At 35.2% G+C, this 25,819-nt stretch overlaps 1 protein-coding gene and 1 pseudogene across 1 annotated transcript in view; both read right to left on the reverse strand.

Moving 5' to 3' along the window:
- HDAC9 (histone deacetylase 9) overlaps nt 1-25,819 on the reverse strand; it is a 918,445-nt gene that overhangs the window by 267,412 nt on the left and 625,214 nt on the right. The window contains exons 14-15 of the mRNA XM_054505257.2: nt 16,174-16,307; nt 2,807-2,927 (exon numbers count right to left, since the gene is read on the reverse strand). Of these exons, the coding sequence (XP_054361232.1) occupies nt 2,807-2,927; nt 16,174-16,307 (255 nt within the window). The remainder of the gene's footprint in view (nt 1-2,806; nt 2,928-16,173; nt 16,308-25,819) is intronic.
- LOC123835504 (26S proteasome regulatory subunit 4-like) lies at nt 23,192-25,602 on the reverse strand (annotated as a pseudogene).

Raw genomic sequence — 25,819 nt, forward strand, 5'->3', positions numbered from 1 at the left:
CAAAGGGAAATAGAGAGACAAACCACAAAACAGACTCTTAATTATAGAAAACAAACTGATGGTTACCAGGGAGAGGGAGGGAATGGATTAAATAGGTGATGGAGATTAAGGACTGCACTTGCTGTGATGAGCACCTGGTGTTGTACGGACTGCTGAATCACTCTATCATACACCTGAAACTAATACTAACACTGTATGTTAACTAACTAGAATTAAAATAAAAAGTTAAAAAAAAAAAGAATGGGGATGGGTATATTCCAATAAAATTTCAGCAATGGACAATGACAAAAAATCCTGTAAAGACTCAACTATTGACACTTGGTGTTTTCATGGCAAACATACATGAAAAAGACCTTTGTCCAGGTTCTAAATTATACATTGGAATTCACTTTTAAATCATCACATTTTAAAATGATAGTTGTCAACTATTTTGAGAAAATCAGTTTTGTCCAAGTGTCAAATTTCATTAAAAAAATCAGTAGTATTGCCATGTTTCATAAGTAAAACAGTTTGGACTTGCTTAAGTTTATCTCTCCAGGGCACCTGGGTGGCTCAGATGGGTAAGCGTCTGCCTTCGGCTCAGGTCATGATCCCAGGGTCCTGGGATCGAGTCCCGCATCGGGCTCCCTGCTCGGCGGGGAGCCTGCTTCTCCCTCTGCCTCTCTCTCTCTCTGTCTCTTATGAATAAATAAATAAAATCTTTAAAAAAAAAAAAAAGTTTATCTCTCCATTTCTTCTACAGGTATGTCCTTTCTCTTAAAATGTGGAATAATGGTTGTTTGAAACATCTCTCAAACACCTATGTGTAAGTTTATCCCAGTTAAATTCAAAGTACCTACACCTATGCCTAGGATGATTTATCATTTGAGACCATAGTTAGAATAAAAAAATTAAGGAGATTTTCTACTAAATTAAAAAATTTCAAAATGGACATAGCTTCCTATCTTTAAATACGTGAGTATTTTTACCTCATAAAACCATGAAAGTTAATGTTCAATTTACTTGATCTTTGTGGTAAACTAGGTGGGATTATTAATTCATGTTAAAGTAAGGACATTTATTAAACAGTATCCATAGCAAAAGAAGTCCTTTATGTAAAAGATCTGCATGTTCAAAGACTGATTCCTTCAAAAGAAATTAGAAAAAAAAACATAGATTATTTATGTTTGGACTGACTTGCCTTTATATTAATATATAACTTTAATTCTACTATACAAATTATTTCTCATCATTGAATTTTACCATGTTTTCTAAAAATTGAGTAATATTTATGTTTCCATTTCTTTCAATTTCTCTCCAAGCTACCACTACCCACCCTGCATGCATGCACATGCTCACATACGCTCACCCATATGCCTTTACTTCATAAATTTAGGGATGCCTGCCACTTGTTTTAAAAAGGCAGAATGGAAGCATTATAATGGGTAACTGTTAATTTCCCTTTATAACTGCTTTATAAGATGCCTGCCTATTACACGTCATATACTTGCTTTTGTGGGGTTTTTTAAAGATTATTTACTTATTTATTTATTTGAGAGAGAGAGAGCATGTGAGCACACAAGGTGGGGGAGGGGCAGAGGGAGAAAGAGAGAATCTCAAGCAGACTCCATGCTGAGCAAGGGGCCCGAAAGGGGGCTTGATCATGACCTGAGATGAAACCCAGATTTGGATGCTTAACCAACTGAGCCACCCAGGTGCCCCCATATCCTTGTTTTTGAACTGGTTAGGACCAGTTAACATAATCCATCTAGAAATAGTATTGAATTAGGTGCTAAAGGGTCCAATACTTTGGATCTGACACAATAGGTTTATTTGAAAGAAAGGGACAAGAAAAAGCCCTAAAATACCCTTTTAGTTAAAATATTTAAACATGATCCTTGTGGCATACATTGTCATGTCGTGTATTGTTAATTCATTATAAAATATTAATGAATTTAATATAATTAATATTAATTGTTCTAGCTAAAATATGGTTTTGTCACAAACTGTTTTCTGAAATCTGTTGTTTCTATCACTCATATAAGTTTATGTAAAGCTCTGCAACATAAATTTTATTTTAAAATCTGATGGTAAATGTATAAAAATTATATATTAATTAAAAATTATATTTATTAGTTTTCTACTTCTGCCATCTACTTTTTACTATTTAATTCCATAGTTAAGCATTCACTAAATAGATTACACCAAGATTTAAAATGCAGGGTGCCTGGCTGGCTCAGTTGGAAGAGCATGCAACTCTTGATCCTGGATTGTGAGTTTGAGCCCCACATTGGGTATAGAGATTACTTAAAAAATAATAAATTTAAAAAAATGCAATCTTACTATAAAATGCAGTGTTCTAGCATAGTAATAAGGAGTTTTGACTTAAAGTAAGTTGGTACTATGCCCTTTGTTTGTTAAGGTCATAGAAAAAAAGAACTAAAAGACACAAAAGAAATTGGAAAGGTGAAGATAAATTTGCATAAAGAATGTGAAAACCTTTTTTTTCTTTTAGTTTAAAAATGTGGGCAAACAAACTCAACAATGCATCCATTTCTGTAGGCTGAAACATAGTGAACAAATACTATTCAAATAAAGGTTAATTTAAAAGTAAACATCATGGAACTTGCATTATCATTTTTTCTAATGCAAGATTTTCTTAATCTACATTGGCTTTTACTGTAAAGGACTCATTCCACAGAGCAATGCTGTTGGAAAAGCTGATTTTTTGTCACACTGCTTGCCAAGTATTTTGAACTGACAAGAGCATTGACTAATGATAGTGCTGGAATGTGCTGTTCTCAGTAGAATGGAGACCCGTACAGACCTAGGAGTGTCCTGGGGTCCAGCTTCTGTCCATCCAGGGGGTTGGTGCCATACAACAGTGAGTGATGTTCAGAATGAACAAGCTGTATTTCCTCCAGGCTGGCTTTTCGACCTTGAATTCGCTGAAAGAAAACAGCAGAAGCCTACAGTACTCTACTGACAACATTTAGAAGAAAGTAAGACCTAAGTCACATTTAAGATGATTAACAATTAACCGAATTTCATCATGCAGGAATGTGACACTGATTTGCTTAGTAAAGTACCATAACAACATTTGAAAAATGGAGTGTATGTAAGGTTCAGATCCTATGGATTGCTTATGCCTAAATAGGCAACTGACATAAAGCATAGTCTTCTTTGGCATAAAAAATAAATCTATAATAAAAAATTTAATAGTTAACTCCTTTGTAAAAGTATCTGCTAAAAAGAAACAGCGGCTAAAACAATAAAAAACAACAACAACAAAAATACAGGCTACTGTTTGGCTGAGAAGTAAATTCATTAAAATCTTATTTTACACTCACCTTTACAAGTTGTTGGAACAAATTCTTTATTATTTCCTAAAGAACGTAAGTACCAATACATTTTAATGTATTTGATTATCACCAAAATGCTGATCACTTCATGTGTGTGCACCTCACAGAACTACTAATCTAGATCAGTATTTCAAAGTGTGTCCTATGGGGTCATAACATTTCAGAAACTGTTCATGAACTGTCCATGATGAGGTCTATATAGAAATTCAGAGTAGATATTTAGAAACTTTTACAGTAATTGGAGAGACTATTTTTATGTCTATTGAATCTAATATAATCTTGGTGCCTTCAATTTTTATTTTATTTTTATAGTAATTCAATGTATTTTATAAAACCACTAGTCTGTGACAGAATAGAAATTAAACAAAAACAAAAACTGCTGTTTAGCAAAGATAGTCTGACACACTCTAGACTCAGTCAATGTTTTTATGCACATCTTAGGCAGAAACTTGCACTTCAACTAACAAACCACGGTCCTTCAACATAGAAAAAATTACACATTAAGTGAAACCTCAGTTAGTCAATATGCAAAGTATTCTTCCTGGCCACATTTCTCAGTTGGCATACCTATAAGCCCAATAAACATCATGTTGGGGATGCCTGGGTGGCTCAATCAGTTAAACAACTGCCTTCGGCTCAGGTCATGGTCCCAGGGTCCTGGAATGGAGTCCCACATCGGGCTCCCCGCTCAGCAGGAGCCTGCTTCTCCCTCGCTGCTCCCCCTGCTTGTGAGTACGCTCTCTCTCTCTCTCTCTCATTCTGACAAATAAATAAAATTTTTTAAAAAAAATAAAAATTAATAAAAATTAAAAAACATCATGCTGATGTATGGAGTTAATTAGCCATACTTTTGAAAATTGCTGTGCTTCCTAAAATTACCCAGGCAATATTAACATTTCACTTAAAATATGTGTCACAACAAGGTACTTGTAATGTAATTCCTAGTATTGTATTAGTAGAGAACTACACTGAAATTCAAAGAGAATCTGTTCAGGGAACGTTGTCCTCTCATGTTCCTGACCATGGAATCACCAGCTGACATAGAAACATCAGGAGACAACACCACCTCTCAGGACCAGGACAATTCCATACTCAACCTCCCTAGTTTAAGGAGATGTGGTTGCTGTTGATGTTTAAGGGAGTAGGCTGGGAAAATCTCAATATGCGGACACTTCCTAGGAGTTTACTGGGTAGAGGGCAGAGCTGCGCTTGTCACAGAAAATAAATCATCATGTCACAGTGAGAGAAGAATGGTGGGGGACCGGAGGGGTAAGAACAAGGTAGCGGGAATGATGTAAAACAGAAACTTCTTGACACTGTGCTATTATGTGCCAAATAAATAAACAAATGCTTATGGAATTTTCTTTGTCATAGCATTGAAGTTCCCGGTTTTTGACACCCAATTTACATTTCTAGAAAAAATTTTTAAATCCTGTAGAGAAATTATTTCCAGTTAGGAGTTGAATGATGAAATTAAACCAGCTAAGTAATGCCGAAGATAAAGGCAAATTTAATGATGACCACATGGTCAACCACTGCTCTGATCAATAAATAAACATGTTATTGACATAGGTGGCTTGCTGGTAAACATCAAATTTGGAAGCATTTTTGAAACACCAGAACAACCAAAGAAAAAGAAGAGCAAATAATGAGATAAAATAAGCAAGAGAAAGTTCAAAGAAATATTAAAGGTTAACATTTTAACTGTGAGATTTCAGCTGGTGGAAAATCCCCCAAGATAAACAGTGGCAACTCCATGGTCTGAGTCATCTAAAATTGGAATGAGCACAGCACTGGAAACCAGACTGTGGTAACCAGTCTTAGTCTGGCAGAATAATGAACAACATGAAATAATAGGGCTTCCAGCTTTCATTTCTGTGAGCCTATGAAATTAAGAGCCACTAACATTTCACATCCCGATACAATGAAACATCTATATCTTAAACAATGTCAGTTCTATAGCTAACAATCAAACCCACGTTTTGACTACTATCATAAAGTTTTGTCAATTTTTTTCCCTTTCTCTTTTTCTATAAAGATATTTTTTTTCAACTCTAAATTGAATTTTTGCCTCTAGCATAACATTAAATACCATTAATAATAAACATATCTTTATGTTTTCATAAACTAGTCACATATATTTACATACCATACACTTCATACTTGTCCCAACTCCTTTCTCATTCTCCCACAATCTCACTAACATTTATGCTGAATGCTCAATCACACACTTCAAAAATAATCTGCTAACAAGATTTCATTATTGATGGTAGCCCAAATGCTGATAAATCATAAAAGGACACCTGTTGAATCTCAGTTATCCTCTTGTGTAATATCAGTTAACTGACAGTAAGGATAGGACATCTGGTGCAGCCTATTTAGCACTGACTTACTCGGAAAGTATTCTGCTCTAGTTTACACTCTTGTCCTACCTTTCACTATTAAAATGTAAGACAGTTCCTAGGTTTGCACTTTGATTTCTTTCTGCCCCCCTTCTCTGTTCCCTTATGACTCCAAGGAAGTATTTCATACTGGTTCTTTTTATTATTATAGAATATATTTCTTAAAAAAATAATTACACTAAATATAATGTAGTACTTATTCTTGATAATCACCTCTGCTTCTATGGATGCTAGACAACAAGACCTACAAAGAGGATGTACATGTTTCTACAGAAAGGGAGCAGTAAAAACCAACTCAGTATGAAAAATGTTTCTACCTGGAGAAATGATCTGGAGAAAGCATGTTCTGAGATTTATATCTCACAGGGGCACTCCTGTGGAAACTTGGTGGATGACTAAGCTGAAAATTCTGAAATAGCAATAGTTTTCCTTCTTAACACATACGATCTCCTGGGGTAGGTCCATTTTGTGTCACTTTTATCAGATGTCTTAAATTTGTCACATTTAACTTTTCCTCTCAAATTGAGGTTCCCAACAGTTCTCATTTCTGCTATTCTCATCAGCAATTTATTATATGTTTATGCTTAAATATAGATATTTTCATTTAAGTCCTTCCCATATTTTCTATTTCCTGTATAGCCTTTATTCTTTCATTTCTCTCTCATGATGCTCTCTTGAGTCAAAGGTCAACAGCATAATGAGTCACAAAATAGGATAAAGTGCTCCGATAATCATAATTTAGGGAGATCCTAATTTCCGTTCTCAGAGATACTCAGCATGCAGGATGTCTATCTAAAGTCATCTATGATTCTGACCAAAAGGATTTTTGAGAATTCTGAGTATATTTGGACACTCAATGCATATAAGGGATGGCATTCTTCTGGGTCTTTCTTACTTGAAATCCAAATACAGGTCCTTAAATACCTTACCAATACAGGCTTAGGAAAGAAAACTTACAGCTCTTCTTTCATCTTCCTAATAAAGAAACCCTGTGATGTAGGATGTATTCATTATTATATTTTCATTTTCTGTGACTTGCATTCAAGCAGTTCTTCCCTGACAGTAGTAAAGGAACTAACATGCAGAGTGCCTACTCTCAGTGTTAAGTACCTGGGGTATATGATCTTATTTAGTTCAAAGCCCCAAACAGTCTACATTCAGGTTTAAAGTTTGACTGAAGTTATGTGAAGTGACCATATCACTGAGTCTCACAACACACCATGGTTCTTTCCTAAAGAAACAGTCTTTCTGAAATAAAGTCCATTAATGCAACCTGATTATAAAAGGAATGTTCTGAACATGATCTACAAAGTCATACTGTAACAGGATAAAATGCAGCCTACCCACACCCACCCACACACAGAGCACACACACGGTACACATTCATATTTTTTTTCTGCCAAGGACCAGGGGAAAAAGGAAACAGTTCTATTCCTTCCCCTCTTGTGTTCAAAGCCTGGATTGAGGCCAGTGTCCTAATCAGTTCTCATTGGCCCTGGAGGAATCAGAACCTTTTGTAAAATATAATAAAGGGCATAAAATCATGATAAAATGCATGAAAAAGCAGTGCCTTTGGTTAGGGAACTAGAAATAATTTAGCAGAACAGATGGATTGCATTGGTTTGGTATTATTGAAGACATGAAAGGGCTCATTTTGTGGCAGTTCCAAACTAAGAGAAAATGTCCAACTTAAATTTGACAAGTCAAAGTACCTGCCTCTGCTGGGGGAGACCCCATTTTCTTTAATCATTTTCAAAGTGGTGACATATTAGGCAATAATTTCCCCTGAAATATTTCATTTTCTGAAGATATTTCATCCAGTGTCCCTAAATATAGGGATGCTTTTTTATTTTTTTCCTACAAAAATTCATAGGGTTGCAGACTTCAAAAGTTAAAGAATCATAAATGACGTAGGAGTGTCAAAGTTACCTTCTGTTACAAATTCCATACTTAATATTTAATGGGTCAGTTCACGGCCTGTTCATTTTTCTTGATACACTTCTCTCTCTTAAACAAATTCAAAAATCTGGTCTCATTGCTCATGCCCAAGTGTACCTACTGGAGTTTTCAAATGCTACAACCAATTGTTTCTTTAAATTTTACATAAAGGATAGTTTCAACCCTCCCCGCCACCCACAACTGCGTTCTTTCCTTCCAATATCCCTCGTGGTCTAATAACCTTTTCCTGTCAGAGTTTTTCTTTTAAAGTAAGGGGAGTGAAAGAAGGAAGGAGGTAATTAAGCAGACAGGCAGCCCAAGAGGCTTGTGGTTCTTCTGTCAGTCACACAGAAAGAAAATAAACTGTAAGTAAGGAGCTCTGAGTTCTAGGTTCCGACTCTCACCTATCTTTAACATGTCTATAGCCAGATATGAGGCACATTCCTGGACCTTTGTTTCTCTATTTATAAACATTAGGAGGTTGGACCAAATTACTTTGATGTCCCCCTTTATCCTTAAAATAGTAAGATTCTATGTGAAATAATCTTATACACAAAAACTCAACAAAATATCCTTTATTTTAATTTATGTATTTGTCTCAGGGAAGTAAATATAATAGAGCAATAAATTACTATAGTTGAAGCAAGAGAGGAAATCACACTATGAAACTTTTCAAAAGAATACTAGCTATTTTTTGAAGCCAATTTCTTACATACTTAATCATAATTGAAAAATAAGAGTATTTTTTAGAATTCACATTCCTACCCTCTGATAACTTCAAAATAATGAACACTTTTCCCAATTTTTAAAAGTTTGTGTATGGAACTTCTGAGTTAATGCTACCTTTGTTTCTTAGCCAGCTTCTGTTACTCTCCCATCTCCAAAAATTTGACTCCATTAACCTTTTTGTGTCTACTTCATCAAGCTTATGTTAAGAAGCTCAGTTTCTATTGCAGTGATTTTTAATATTATCTGCACCTTAGAATCAGCTGTGGAAGTTTAAAAGGTGTTGTTGCCTGGGTCCTACCTCCAGAGCTTCTGATTAACTTTATCTGGAGACAGCCTGGGCATCCAGACAGTTAGAAACACCCTGTGGATTTTAATGGGCATCCTAGGTCCAGAACTACAGATTAGAGGGAGTTGTCCATTCATTCTGCTCTTAAGTGAATTCAAGATACTGACCCTGTACTAACCCACATTTCAAATAAAGAGTAGTTACAATAAATGGTTATCACAGCGAAGGTTGGGAAGTAAAAAAGGTCTCTGTTCTTCAAAACGAGTGCCTCTACTTGCTTGTAAAACTGCTTGATTCAATCATTACAATTTATTTAAAAATATTTCAGGGTGCATAGAGCAATTGGAAAAGCACTTCAGAAAAACAGCAAATCCCATTCAATAATAAAGGTCTGAGTGGTAAAAAGTGTATGTACTATATATTTTTTAATGTTTTCTTTTCACTCATTTCAAAACATTATACTCATCAAAAAGTAAAAAATGTTACCCTTTAGTGTAACTGCTCAATTTTAATGATTTCATGTAACTAAATCTCCTACATTATAATTATTTTGTAAACAACTATAAATGAACATTTTAATGGTTTGGGTTAAAGCACTGATTTTTTAAATAGTAATTACATATGAAACAAATTCTGTCACAACAAATATTTTGTATTACTTTAGAACTGCAATTTTCAGATGGTTGAAAAACATGTAACTATTCATTTTTGTTAATAAGCTTTAATGCTGCTGTTTAAAAAAATCCTGTATCACTTTCCAAATGGACTCAGAAGGGCAGCCGGTTTTATTTCCTTTTGTTGGTTATTTTCCACATTAATTCTTCCTTTTTTGCAGAAATAAAAATCAAAACAAAAAATTTTAAATCATCTTAATTCTGAATGCAGGCTGCACAAGTAATTTTAATGTATTTATCTGCCTCGGTCCACTCTACTATGATTTACAAATGTCTCTCAGAATAATGACATAATGTACCCTGGTTTACTCATCACATCTACATCATTTGTACTGCTTCCCAAGACTGCCATATCCTTTAGAGACAATTCACAAGACTCCCTTACTGCTTTGTGGTTAGATTCTAAGACACAAACACACACACAAAAAATGTTTTGCAAACTAAACAAAACAGTAAGCTGTTATGTGCTGCCATCTAGTTAGATTACTCTATAAAACAAATGTTTAATTGAATTAACTTGCAGCATTTAGTGCTTTGTAGCACTGATGTCAGAAAACCTGCACATTTCAAAAGTATTTCTCCAAAGAGTATTACATTTCTTTATTTAGATTTGCAAAAGATCTTTTAAAATCACCTGTATGTGCAGGAAAAGAACGGGACCCTAGCCTTGAGTTTCTTAGCATCTTAAGATTTTACATTAAAGCTGCTCTCATTGGAACTGCGGAGGAAGTCCCAGAAGGGGCAACAGTAGCTTGGTTTCAGGTCCCAGAATTGTTTTGTAATTACTTTGTGTTGGCACTTGAATAAAAGAGTTAAACATTTCAGCACAGTATGTTGCTTATGGTTTTTACTTATGAATTAAGCGAAACAAAGTTATTCAATATTAGTTACAAAGAGCCAATGCAAATTCCACATAATATGTAATCCAACAAAAGCATTATAAAATGTTATTATTCTCAAAACAAATGTGAGAGCAAGAAAATGTCTGTGGGTGGCTTGGTGGGGCTGAGAGTCATGAACACTTCTGGAAAAACAACTGCAAGTGCATTTCTAACAGATGATGGGTCATTCTCTACAATTTTTTAAGCACAGAAAAGCACATTCTTTTCTTCAGGGCACACACATTTTAGAAACCTGGCTACCTAATCAAAGGGCTTGTTCTAAAGAGGACAAATGACCCCTACAGATCCATTTCTTACAGTGACCAGAAAGCTGCTGATTCTGCTTTTTGCTCCCAACAGAATCACTAAACTAAATATGAATGATTCAATAGGGGAAAAAATTAAATAGTACTGGCATGAAGGACTACTAACCACCTCAATTTTTAAAAAACAGTGCCACGTCATGCCAAAAGAAGTTAACCCACGTAACCACTGTAATCTAATATAATGAAGACTAATGTTTTCTCTGGCTGCTAATCAGGACTAGTAAGCACAACCAATTTACACTATAGCTTACAAAATAAAAAGCAGTATGTTTACTAAATATCCTAATATTCATCTACTCTTAACCAAAGAAAGTGTTATGTTCCAAATGAACTCCTTAGCCATTTAATTTCATATGATATCAGAGTTGGAAAAGATCCTAGCAAATATCCTGCCTAAGAGCCTCATCTTACACATGGGAAAACCAAAGATCAGTAAGGTTAAATGATCTGACAAAAGTATACAGATAATTAATGGCAGTACTAAGGTCAAATCTAACGTTGAACAATAACCCTTGAAGGAATCCATTTTGATTAATTTTTCTACACTGCTAAATAAACTGACACAATACATAAGTCTGATTTGTGGATCAGTCTATTATTTTGAAACAAAGGAGGACTTTAAATGTTTTCAAATTGCCATCTTTTCTATCATATCATTGTTTAATTGCAAAATTGACTATTCTGTTGGTTGAGGGAAGCTGACTTTTCTCTGAACACCAGTAAAATTGAGACTCCTTACTGTTTACCCAGTGGAATAGTAATCCTAAAATGAATGTGAATAAAAACAGAAAGAGAGCAAGGTCTTCAACATCAGGTCTGGGATATTTTCTCCCTGAACTCTAAGATGTAATATTTCCACTTCTATCTCTTGTTTAGATGGCCCTTCTGATGCTGTCAAGACTATGGAGGCAGCAGGCCAGTCTTTCTCATTTTATTTCTTCCCCAAGCTCAATCAGTAAGAGTCTTTAAAATAACTGTAACATAAACTAGTGACTCAAAACCTCTTGGGATTTTGTAATTATTTATTTATTTATGTGATCATTTGATTAATGTTTGCTGATCCCACCATACAGTAACCTCCTTGTAGGCAGGGTATGCATCTTGTGGGTATTATATTTCCACCTCCTAACACAGGAGCCTGGGAAAATAAAAATTTTGATATACTGTTTGTTGAATGGATGTATCCCTGTTCTTAAAGTGTGATGGCCATATCAGCAGTCTCAGGATTACTCAGACACATGTTAGCAACACAAATTCATAAACCTCACTCCAACAGGACTCCATTACTGTTGAATCTGAAACTCTGAGTCTGGAGCCCAGCAATATGTGTCTTAGCATTCCCAATGATTCTGATATATGCTAACATTTGAGCACCACTATAATCAATAAATGAATACCACTTACCCAGTCTCAGGTTTCTGCTTGCTGGCCAGCTATATGTCCCCAGAACTCGGTTGATTCCTTCATTGAAAGCAAAGGCTAAACCCTAACTATGGGTGGCTACACAAACCTGGCAGGAAAAGTGTTCAAAGACAGCAAATCACTCTCTGGATGTTGGGGAAAAACAAACTGACCCAGCTTCTAGGTGTCATATTCTTATTAGATTATATCCTTTTCTACAAAATCTAATAAATCCTCTCTCCTGTGAGACAACTTAGCTGAGTTCTTACTGTTCACAACCAGGTCAGGAATTTGTCTATACTGCTTAGGAAAGAGTGATAACCTAGACAAAAGGGCTGGTACTCACATCCCTGGAGTCTTAGACACATAGATTTTACCCTCTCAGGAATGTATGCTCTAGACATAATCCAGGAACAAACAGAGCTGGACTTTAACTTCCTGATAGTCCTACCTACACAAATTTAGAAAGAAAGGCCTCATTCTCCTTAAGTCCTTCAGACATCCTGGTAAATATTCATTCATACCCAAGCTGAAATCTAATTTTTTCTCTTGGAGTGAATAAGTCAAGTCCAGTTGGAAGGTACTGTCATTGGCCTTGATCTCTATAGAAGGTTCATAAACACTAACCGGAAAATCTATTAGCCTGTATAGGAAACTTTTTGCCTCTTTAACTGGTTAATGCACCTGCCATGTACCTAGCCACTTGCCACTTATAGTATACTTCTCTCCTGATTTTTCAACAACTGATTGTATTGAGTTTTTGGTGAATTGCTAAAAGGCTTGATTTATGTTTCTGTGGTTTTGCTCTTCTGCATCACTTGAAACTTTCAAAATAATTTGGCTTGAGACAAAAAGGTTAGCATCCTTGAAAGATGGCTAGTAATATATTAATAAATGTGTACATTAGATTTAACTTGTCAAATCAAAAACTTTAAAAGAAAATCCACAACAAACATATATCACTTGTTTTAGTTGCATTTACTAGGGAGAGTACTGGCTAAGGAAGTAGATTCTACTATTTCTGAATAGGCTAAACTGGTTTGAAATAATCTCTGTATGTTCCCTTTTTATTTTCTCCCCAACTTGTCCAGTAGAAACAATCAGGGAAAAAAAGAGAAGTCATGTTTCTGTGGTTCTGTTTTACCCCTTTTGTTACTTTGTTTTATTTTATATAGAACCTGAAAGTCTCTGGAAAAGGGTAACGTTTGTTTGATTATGGGTCACTTTTAAAATTCCATCTTGAATATTCCTAAAATCATTTACACACAAAGAAACATCAAATTCCTAGGTATCTTAAATTGTTTTTTAATGGGTTTAGAAATTCCATTTTGAGATTAGGTCAGAATTAAGTCATAGATACCTGATAATATAGGAGCAAATAAATATATTATGGGCAACAATTTCATCACTTAAGAAATCAAACTGGTGAACTGTTTTCAAACTATGTTAGCAAAAAAGAGTGTTCTGTTTATATTACTGTGAAGTTGTGGATCATACTTTTGTGCTTGGCCTTCATTAAGAGCAAATCTGCTGATCTAGGCTTTCAAGTGCATTATTTGTAATTGTGTGATTGTTTCCAGAGAGACACTTATTTAGCTGACTGGGCTGGGGCTAGACTCACTCATTCTCATCAGCCCTTCTGTACTTCTACCATTTCACCCTTGGTCTGATATCACATCAGTCAGTGCTGTTGTATAAATTGAATTTTATGCTTTCAAATAATACAGGACTAAAATAATGTGATGTATGAGGAACTGAAAAAGAAGACTGATCAGAAATGGGTAACAGATTTTTAAATGTTAAGACTAGTGTGAGCTATATTACATTCCATTTATTTCTGGGCACTTTGCTCCTTTCATAGCCAGTATTCCCTCAGGTAATAGATTTAAGGAATACCATAATCTAACAATGCATTTGAAGACTGTGATCAGCCACTGCTTATTTGCAATGGCTGGCGTAAGGGTCCAGGATATAATAAAGACCTGAAAGTGAAAAAAAAAATGTAAACAGCAATGCCTTAGCTGGTAAAAGCACAGAAAGAATGCCACGCTGGAAAACATCTATAGTTGATGCAAAGGTGAAACAGGAATGTTCACATGAATCAATGTCCATTAAGACCAGTTCACCACAGATAGGTCCCCTTGCTGGTTTACTTCATTTACTCCATATGGGATTGTGTAGACAACAGAGTGGTTTAGCCTCCAAAGTGCATTATCAAAAACATAAAAACCTTAATAACTTTATAATTTACCATAAAGTATGAAAAAGTCTTCTGCCATATAATATGGATGCTACTGGCAAAAGATGAATAATAGGCTTTTACTCAAGAAAGAATCAGAGAAATAAATCTAGCTCAAATTCCTTCATTTTAGAGCTTCTAGGTAAAGAATACATTTAATCAAAAGTATAGCTTTAAATACAAAAAAAATTGATAATTCTATTATAAACATATAATAAAACTTGTGAAACTAAATATATACACACTATTTTGGTGTATTTATTCACAATCCCAACCTGCAGAACGACCCATAAACATGATCTATATTTTGATGTAAAGAAAATAACCCTGTAAGATGAGATACTTTATCTCAAAAGAGAAAATCAATAAAAAAAATAATATATCCTTACAAATGAATGCACTGAATAAATGACTTTCTGTCTTCAAAAGTCAGCTATGTTTACTACTTTGCAGAGAAGAAGGATCAGACTGATGTAACTCAGGCCACCAAATATAGGCAAGTGTGCATGACTCTAAGAAATATTCTGTCTGCTTTGACATTCCTATCTCAATTGAAATTATTTTACAGGTTTGCTTTAAACTAAACTGGCTTTCAATAGGAATATTCTGGACTACATTTTGGGTTGCCAAAAATTAATTAGCTTAAAAGCAGTAGCAAAAGATTGCTTTTTTATTTTATCAAAGTACAGTGAATTCAATGTAGTCTCAATATTTGTCCCTCATGATAATAACTATAGTCAAAATATTATCCATTTAATTTTTTCCCAAACTGGTGAGAACTAGATTGGATTTCCTTCACTGATCTGCAAAGACTGACAACAAAACCAAAGAGCAACATGTTAAACTGTCAGTCTGTAATAACAGGGACTTTATTTGTCTTGTGAAATTCTGTAATTCTAGTCCCTAGAACACATTTGGAACATAATATAAACCCAGGAAAAAAATACTTTTGATCAATAAATGTTAAAGTGATGTGAAAAAAAAAAAACATGGGGGATATTTTTCTTTTAAAAATGTCTTAGACTCAAATATAGAATGTTACTGGGGGGCGCCTGGGTGGCTCAGATGGCTAAGCGTCTGCCTTCGGTTCAGGTCATGATCCCAGGGTCCTGGGATCGAGTCCCACATCGGGCTCCCTGCTCCTTGGGAGCCTGCTTCTCCCTCTGACCCTCTCCCCTCTCATGCTGTTTCTCTCTCGCTCGCTCTCTAAAAAATAAATAAAATCTTTAAAAAAAAAAAGAATGTTACTGGGTTTTAGGCAAAAATGGACATTTATAGCAACTAAATCAAACAGCTGCTGACTGTTACATAATTTGCAAATCTGACAATAGGAGCCTTTTTGAATTGATATTATTTTTACTTTGGAAAGCCTAAGAAATAGATTTTTCTAAATGAAAAATGGGACTCGAGGAATCAGCAGAAGTGAATCTAATAAATACCAATGAAATAAAAGTACTCAAACCTCTACCATAAAAATGTAAGAACATCAGCCACTTCAATAAAAAGAAGTGACTCTTCTTGGTAAGAGGACAGTTAATCTTTAAATCTAGTCATTTCCATAGGCAAATTTGGCATATATCTGAGTTCACTATATAGTTTATGATAAGAAATAACAACCACTTAGCACTTAACAGTTTGTAGAGTTTCTCAGAAAATTAACTCAATAAATGACACCTATTTGGAAACAGCCATGCTACCGTATATACCAAAAAGTGCTGCAATAATAGTACACATACATCATGCAGCTGCTCAGTCCATCAACATGGACTGAGTCTCTACTATGTGCATAGCCCAGAGTCAGGTCATAAGTGCTATGTTACTAGTATCAATGATGGTTCATCCATCATGGTGTTTGTGCTCCAGCATTAACATTTTTCTACTATCACCCAAATGAATACTGGCCTCTTTACAGGATTTATTTAAGTAAGTAAAAGAATGTAGCCAATTTAGGATTACCTCACATTTATTTAGCAGCCCAGTTTCTTGCAGTCGTGACCAGATGCTCTGTATTCGTCCAGCATGCTCAGGGTGGGTGGTGGAATTGCCACAAACGCACTGGTGTTTCAGCATCAGAGGGTCGTAGGCAATTCCTTCAGGACAAAGAAAACACGGCACAAGATTAATGATACAAGGTAATGACACAAGTTAGATGACAATACGACTATTCCAAAAAAGATACTCTTTTAAAAATAAATTTACAAAGAGAAAAATAATACATATTTGCAAATTCCTAGCACATAAGAACTATTTAGTCCTGTGTATCTGGATATAAATGCAAAAAGGTTAACCCATGGATTAATCAGTACTCAGACCCTAGCTTAGTAAATCTGTAGTGATGAAGATGGTAATATCTTAAGAAACTTCAGATTTTTAAAAATACTGTAATTTTACCAGTATCTTATGAAGTATGTTTAGACAGATAATTCAATTCAGTAAAGGTCTAAATTTTATCACTGAAGCCACAAAATGAGTTGACTCTTTAAATCATTAATTAATTTCATGAGTAATTCTACTTTCACTTTGGATCAGTCCTTGTAATAAACTACAAGACTTTCCAACAGCTTGCCTATTCTGCTTAGCAAGTCCTTCAGAGTTGTGCAGAATTTCCTCCCTGCTTATTGTGCTTTTCTCAAAATTTATGCCAATCTGTAAGCAATAATGGATACCGTAGATCTTATAATACTGTGGGACATTTGAAGTTTTTCTCTAAAAAAATGAAAAAGTAAAAAAAAAAGTGAATTAATTGTACTACCTTCAGTAGAGATTCCATAGATACTTGATGAATAAAATCTGCTTTTAAATTATTGAGTTAACATATTTCATATTTTAGTTAGACCCTATGATGAGAAAGATTCTTAAAACTATGATGAAACAAACTATTATGGATACATAAAATAGGGCTTTTTAAAGCAACAAATTAGATGATAATTATAACTCTGGTTAATTTTGAAAAGATTTCCACCCTTAATCCAATTCCTTGGGGGGAAAACATGTTACTTACAAAATTGCCTGACATAAGAAAACATTTAACCAATCAAATATTCCAACAAATTACCATAGAAATACATTATCTGGGGGCAGGGAATGAGGGCAAAAGAATTCAAGACCAAAATTAAAGAGCAAAAATAAGTATCTATTCAAGAACAGATAAAGACTAGTAATTTTTATTGTAAAGTAAGTTTAATTAATGCATTTTATTCTCTCTTTGACTTACAATCTCATGTTAGAGGAATGATACTCAAGAGGGGAAAATATTTATCTGAGTATTGCAGAATAATGACATACGTATTTTGAAACCATGTGGTAAAAATTATGTCTAAGAAAAAAATGTTACTTTGCTTTGCTGGTCCAAATAATATCCAATCGTAACACTCAAACGGCTTCAAAATACATCCCTATGCCCCTGACTCACATTTTCATCCTTAATGTTGATCCCTCTTCTAAGCAGTACACTCGCACACTTGTCTATTCAATTGCCATCCAAAATCTCCATTTGGATGTCTCATGGTTTTTATAAAGTGAGAATGTCTCAGATTTGAGTTCATGATCTTAAGCCATACACAGTATCCTTCATTTCAGTAAAGGACATCATGACCCACCATTGCTCAAGCAAGAAACCTTAGTATCCTCTGGACACTCCCCCTCCAAAGAACCAACAAATAGTTTTTGTTTTCCCTTCAAAATACAACTTGAATCACTCAATTATCTCTAGCCAAAACCACACACAATCCAAGGTACTATTATCTTTAATCTGAACTCCTAAAATAAAGCCTTGTAACTGGCTACCTGACTTTTACTGGATTCCATTTGCCACACCACAGCTACCTTTGCTTAAATCCTTTGGTGACTTCGCTGATGAGATTAAAATTTCTCAGGGCACAGATAGGCCCCTCCCCACTTCTTCAGCTTCATCTCATATACCTCCTCGCTTGATCTCCCTTTCTCCCACAAAGCCTACCTCCCATTCTTCAAAACAATCAAAATCATACCATCCTTGGGATCTTCATACATCCTGTTCCATCTATGCCCAAAATTCTTCCTTCCTGCCCCCCATAACTCCAGCCCTCATTTGGCTAATTCCTATTCACTCTTCAAGGCTAAATAAATGTCTCTAAATTAGGTCTCCTACTTAATGTTCTCACAGCATCTTCTGGGTCTTCAGAGCAGTTTGTTGTAAAATCTTGTTAATTGTACATTTTCTTCACTATCTGTTGAGATCTATGAAAGCAAAGACTAGAGTTGTATTATTTACCTCTGTACTCTTAGTGTCTATACACATGCCTGGAATATAGTAGGTCCTCAAAAGTATTTTTAATGAATGAATGAAAACATAAATAAATGAACATATATAAGAACTAGGACAGTTATCTCCATTAAAAAGTCTTGCTTGATGAACCTAACTAGTGGATCTCCTTGGAATCCTGAAGTTTTTGTAGCCTCACTTCTTCAGTATTCTATCTTTTATTTTATATACCTTACCTTCCTACTGGCAAGTGCCTCTATTACAGGTATTTAACTTATCAGCTTTATATTTCTGCATGGCATTTTGCACAAAAAGATGAAAAACTATTTTTAAATAAAGTCAAAAGATATGTAGAAAGGCAGAAAAGAAAGCAGGCAGACATAAAAAGTAACATTCAAAATATAAAGATATATGACGTCTTTACAATTCAGATATATCAAGTATATAAGTTGCTATTACATAACAGGAACTGTTTAATATATTTTCTTCCATCCTTCCTTCCTCCCTCCTTTGCTCCCTCCCTTTCTTTCTTTTTTCATCATGGAAAGTGTACTCTTTAATCCCCATCACCTATTTCACCCATTCCCCCACCCACCTCCCCTCTGGTAACCATCAGTTTGTTCTCTATAGTTAAGTCTGATTCTTGGCTTGTCCTTTTTTTTTCCTTTGCTTGTTTGTTTTGCTTCTTAAATTCCACATATAATGAGATCACAGTATTTGTCTTTCTCTGACTTATTTCACTTAGCATTATACTCTCTAGCTCCATCTATGTTGTTGCAAATAGCAAGATTTCATTCTTTTTATACTGAGTAATAGTACATTGCATATGTATATATACCACATCTTCTTTATCCTTTTATCTATTAATGGACATTTGGGCTGTGTCCATAGTTTGGATATTGTAAATAATGCTGCAATAAACAGAGGTGCATGTATCCCTTTGAATTACTGTTTTTGGGGGGTTTGGGGGGGGCTAAATATCCAGTTGTGTGATTACTAGATCATAGGGTAGTTCTATTTTTAATTTTTAAGGAACCTCCATACTGTTTTTCACAGTGGTTACACCAGTTTGCATTCCCACCAACAGTGCAAAAAGGTTCCTTTTTCTCCACATCCTCACCAACACTTGTTTCTTGTTTTGTTTTAGCCATTCTGACAGGTGTGAGGTCATATCTCATTATAGTTTTGATTTGCATTTCCCTGATGATGAGCAATGTTGAGCATCTTTTCATGTGTCTATTGACCATCTGTGTGTCTTCTTTGGAAAAATTTCTGTTCATGTCTTCTGCCCATTTTTAAATTGAATTGTTTGTTTTTGGGTGTTGAGTTGTATCAATTCTTTATATATTTTGGATACTAACTTTTTACTGGGATATGTCATTTGCAAATATCTTCTTCCATTTAGCAGGATGCCTTTTAGTTTTGTTGATTGTTTCCTTTGCTGTGCAGAAGCTTTTTATTTTGATGTACTCCCAATAGTTTCTTTGTGCTTTTATATTTCTCTTGCTTCAGGAAACATATCCAGAAAAAAATTTCTATGGCTAATGTCAGAGAAATTACTGTCTGTGCTCTCTTCAAGGATCCTTATGGTTTCAGGTCTCACATTTGGGTCTTTAATCCATTTTGAGTTTATTTTTGTGTATGATGAAAGAAAGTTGTCCAGTTTCTTTCTTTTGCACATAGCTTCCAGTTTTCCCCACATCATTTGTTGAAGAGACTTTTTCCATTGTATATTCAGTCTTTATCAAATATTAGTTGACCATATAATTTTGGGTTTATTTCTACTTCCATTTTTATGCCAGTACCATACTGTTTTAATTACTACCACTTTGTAATATAACTTGAAATCTGGTATTGTGATACCTCCAGTTTCATTTTTCTTTTTCAAGATTGCTTTGGATATTTGAGGTCTTTTGTGGTTCCATACAAATCTTACGGTTGTTTGTTCTGTGAAAAATGCTGTGGTTGTTTTCACAGGGATTGCATTAAATCTGTAGATTGCTTTGGGAAGTATAGACCTTTTAACAGTATTTGTTCTTGCAACTAATAAGTGTGGAATGTCTTGCCATTTCTTGCATTGTCTTGAATATCTTTCATCAGTGTTTTATAGTTGTCAGAGTACAAGTCTTTCACCTCTATAAGTTTACTCCTAGATATTTTATTGGCTTTGGTGTAATTGTAAATGAGACTGGTTTCTTAACCTTCTGCTGCTTCATTATTAGTGTACAGGAATGCAACAGATTTCTGTACATTGATTTTTGTATCCTGCAACTTTACTGAACTCATTTATCAGTTCTAGTAAATTTCTGGTGGAGTCTTCAGGTTTTCTATTTAGAGTACCATGTCATCTTCAAATAGTGAGAGTTTTACTTCTTCCTTACAAACTTGGATGCCTTTTATTTCTTTATGTTATCTAACTGCTTTGGCTAGTACTTCCAGTACTATGTTGAAGAAGAATGGTGAGAGTGGACATTCTTGTCTTGTTCCTGACTTAGGGGAAAACCTCTCTGTTTTTCACCATTGAGTATGATATTGGCTGTGAGATTTTTTTTTTCTATTTTATTTATTTGAGAGACAGCGAGAGAGAGCACGAGCAGTGGGGAGGGGCAGAGGGAGAAGTAGACTTCCCACTGAGTAGGGAGCCCAATGTGGGGCTCGATCCCAGGATGCTGAGATCATGACCTGAGTTAAGCAGAAGCTGGCTCTGAGTTTTTCATATAAAGCCTTTATTATGTTGACATATAATAGACCTATTTGGCAGACCTGGTTGGCAGAGTTTTTATCATGAGTGGATATACTGTATTTGTCAAATGCCTTTGATATACTGAAATAATTATATGTCAAATGCTTTGATATACCCTTTCCCTCATGGATGTGATGCATCACCTTGATTGTTTTGAGAATACTGAACCATCCTTGTATCCTGGGATTAAATCCCACTTGATTGTAGTATATGATTTTTCTAATGTATTGTTGGGTTTGGTTTGCCAATATTTTGTTGAGGATTTCTGCATATATACTCATGAGAGATACTGGCCTTTAGTTCTCCTTTTTGTGATGTCTATCTGGTTTTGGTATCAGGGTGATATTGGCCTTATAGAATTAATTTGGAAGTTTTCCTTCCTATTCTATTTTTTTGGAATACTTTGAGGAAAATAGGTATTAACTCTTCTTTAAAAGTTTGGTAGAGGGGCGCCTGGGTGGCTCAGTTGGTTAAGTGTCTGCCTTGGGCTCAGGTCATGATCCCAGGGTCCTGGGATAGAGCCCCGCATCCCTGCTGAGCAGGGAGCCTGCTTCTCCCTCTCCCCCTCCTCTCCACCCCTGCTCTCTTTGTCAAATAAACAAACAAAATCTTTTTAAATGAATGAATGAATGTTTGGTAGAGTTTGCCTGTGAAGCAGTCTGATGCTGGACTTCTGTTTGTTGGGAGTTTTTGATTACTGATTCAATCTCCTTGCTGATAACTGGTCTGTTCAAATTTTCTATTTCTTCCTGCTTCAGTTTTGGTAGGTTATATGTTTCTAGGAATTAATCCGTTTGTTCTAGGTTGTCTAATTTGTTGACAGAGAATTTTTCAAAATAGTCCCTTACAATTGTTTGTATTTCTGTGGTGTTGGTTGTTATTTCTTTTTCATTTGTGATTTTGAGTCTTTTCTCTCTCTTTTTTTTTTTTTTTTTTGATGAGTCTGGTTAGAGGTTTATCAATTTTGTTGATCTTTTCAAAGAACCAGCTCCTGGTTTCATTGACCTGTTCTATTGTGCATTTTAGTTTCTATATCATTTTTTCTGCTCTAATCTCTATTATAATTTCCTTCCTCTGCTGGTTTTGGATTTTGTTTGTTGTTCCTTTCCTAGCTCCTTTAGGTGTAAGGTTGGGTTGCTTATCTGATTTTTCTTGCTTCTCAAGGTAGGCCTGTATTGCTATAAATTTCCCTTTTAGAACTGCTTTGCTGCATCCCAAAGGTTTTGGAATGTTATGTTTTCATTTTCATTTGTTTCCATGCAATTTTTTATTTCTTCCTTGATTTCTTGGTTGACCCATTCATTGTTTAGTAGCATATTATTTAATCACTGTGTATTTATGGTCTTTCCAAGTTTTTTTTTTTTTTGGTGGTTGATTTCTAATTTCACAGCATTGTGGTCAGGAAGATACATAGTATGACTTTGATCTTTTTGAATTTCTTGAGGCTTCTTTTGTGGCCTAATATGTGATCTATTCTGGAGAATGTACCATGTGCACCTGAAAAGAATGTGTATTCTGCTTTTTAGGATGGAATGTTCTGAATATGTCTGTTAAATCCATCTGGTCCAGCATGTCATTCAAAGCCACTGTTTCCTTGTTGATTTTCTGTTTGGATGATCTGTCCAGCTATGTAAGTGGGGTGTTAAAGTCCCCTACTATTATTCTATTACTATTGATTATTTCCTCTTTGTTTTATGTATTGGGTACTCTCATGTTTTGTGCATAAATATTTACAATTGTTATATCCTCTTGTTGGATAGTTTAACATATTTTCAACTACAATTTCATACTACATAAAAGATATATTAATGATAATAGACACAAAAAATACAGCATCTCTCATTGTGCAAACATGTTTTTCTTAAGACTAGAGATTTTAATCAGTAAGTTGGTTAATTTTTTTCACTATTTCATCTCTTGACATATCTAATTTTTTTAACTCCACAGTACTGTTCCTCTTTTAACAACATTTTCTCCATAAACCACTGCAAAAAATATTATAAAACAGGTTATGGTAGCTGGAAGCTATTGCCAAGTATCTAGAGACTATAATACAAAGTCCAGGAGCTCTTGGAAAGATATCTGAATTTAAAGGGAAATAAATAAAGTCTGGAACTCTAAACCTCCACTTACTCATCTTAATGATGTAGCAATGAGGTGTTAAAAGGTAGAGTGCAAGGTGAGACTTTAACCTCATCCTTCATCTCCATTCCTTTCCTTTCTTTTTTTCTTTTTTTCAGAAACAAAGACTTACAGGGTGAGAAATAAGCCTGCCCTTCTCTTTGGGATTCATATGGAATTCTACTTTTCTTTGACCCTTTCTGCCCTACTGATTACCATTTGCAACATAAGCCAATGGATCAATCTCTCTCTTAATCAATGGGACAAGAGTTAAAATTAGGATTTGGGAAAATACACAAAGGAGTATTATCATAAAGTCTTTACCTGTATTTTAAACCCTAGAAGTTTATTTTCCATCAAAAAGATTTTTTCGACATTTTCTAGATCTGCTTGGACTCTACGTTCTCTGGCTTTCAGCTTTATTAAATGAGGTAAGCATTTGAAGTACCTACTGTCTATCTTTCTCTTTTCTTAATCGTTACATGTAGTTAAGTCATTTACCACAGAAACCATTCTTGTCTTCAGGTTTATACCCAGTCTCATATCACACTGTTAGGTTGAGTCTACTTTGGTCTATGAGTTGAGTCTAGAATCTTTAACCCTAAAACTCCTAATCCTGATTCCTAGTTCTTAACATTCAACTTCATATTGCTTTTCCGGCAACTGCCTGAGGTTTTACACCATCTCAGGGTATCTGCTCAACAACATTTATTAAATATCTTGCAGGGCCAAAGGACAGAAATTTAGCATGATACATAGAGACAGCATGATACCTTTCCTGAAAGATTAAATGCAATAAACAGTCATTGAATGTTCATTATGATCCAGGTGCCAGCAATTTTTTTTTTTTTTTTTTTTTTTTTGAGAAAGAGCACACTTTATCAGGGAGAGAGCATTTCATGCGACTAACAGATGAAGGCAGTCCAGTGCACATCCTGCACATCACACTCAAAAAGGAACACAGAAGTGGTCTACTAGACATAGAGCCTCTCAGGGGTGCCTCCTTGTTTTTTATAAAGAGCATTTTCTTTAGTTTTTTTTTTTAAGTCTTCATTTGTTACTTTCTTTCTACGTTCTCTCAAGGCCATCAGACAAGCTTCTATACAGATTGCCTTGATGTTGGCACCAGAGAGGTCATCTTTAGCCATGATCAAATCATCCAGGGTTACATCATCAGCCAGCATCATCCTACTTGTGTGGATCTGAAAGATAAGCTTTGTAGTCTTTGCATTGGGCAGGAGGAACTCGATCTTTCTGTCAATGGAACCTGGTCTGGTAAGTGCTGGATCCAAAGTTTCTATCTGGTTTGTGCCCATGATAACTTTCATGTTACCCCTTGAATCAAATCCATCCAACTGGATCAACAGTTCCAACACTGTACATTGAATTCCTCTCTCCCCACTGGAATTTGAGTCATACCTTTTGTTCCAATGGCATTAATTTCATCAATAAACATGATGGATGGTGCATGTTCTTCAGCAACTCGAAACAATTTCCAAACGAGTACCTAGGCATCACCTAGGTACTTCTGAGTAAGTTCAGAGCCAACCACCTTCAAGAAAGTGGCTGAGGTTTGGTTTGCTACTGCTTTGGCTAATAAGATTTTATCCGTGCCAGGTGGATCATAGAAAATGACCCCCTTTGGGGGATTTATACCCACCTCTTCATAATATTCAGGATGAGAGGAAGCTCCACAGTTTCCTGAATTTCCTGGATTTGGTTGACCACCCCCCACAATACCAGCATAGGTTTCCTGGGGAGCCTTTTCTATCTTCATCACTGTGACCAAAGGATCCCTGTCAAACATGAGCACCCCAATGATGGTATGTACCTAGTGGCTGAGTATGACTGAGCAGCCTGGTTCCAGCAGATTCTGTCTTTTACAAAGGAAAGAATGCTGATGTAGTGTTCTGAGCCCACAGATGTAGACATGATGGCATTATTGTCACCAATGTTCTCTTCCAAGGTTCCTACTGACATGAGGGTCCCTCTCAGATCTTTCCTCCTCTTGCTCTTCTTCTAAAGGCTTCATTTGTTCTTGATTTCTAATGAATTCTTCCTCCATGAGAAGGTATCTTTAATTCTAACTTCAACAATTTTAACTGGCACTGAGTGTGAGGTGTCACCAGTGCCAGCTTGCTGACAGCATCTGGTCCCTTTGTTTTCTTCTTCTTTTCTCCCACTTTAGTTGGTACAGGAGATTCAGATTTCTTTTTTCTTGTCTTTGTCATCTTTCTTGCCACCTCCAGGGTTGACCACCACTCTGACTTTGACCCATCTTGCTTCGACCACTCGGAATTTTGGGGTGCCAACAATTTCACTTTATTACATTTAATTCATGATCTAGTAGTAAAGATGAGGCATGTATAAATATAGTTATATGACATTTTTTTAAAAAACTCTGTACAGTAAGGAAGAAAAAATGTATGGGGTTAGGAGGTCAGAGATAACCTCTTAAAAATATTTTTTAAAATTTTTTTAAAAGACCTGAAATG

This window comes from Mirounga angustirostris, unplaced genomic scaffold (assembly GCF_029215605.1).
Source record: "Mirounga angustirostris isolate CCGP_5_RB_7025 unplaced genomic scaffold, mMirAng1.0.hap1 SCAF_12, whole genome shotgun sequence".
NCBI classification, from domain to species: domain Eukaryota; kingdom Metazoa; phylum Chordata; class Mammalia; order Carnivora; family Phocidae; genus Mirounga; species Mirounga angustirostris.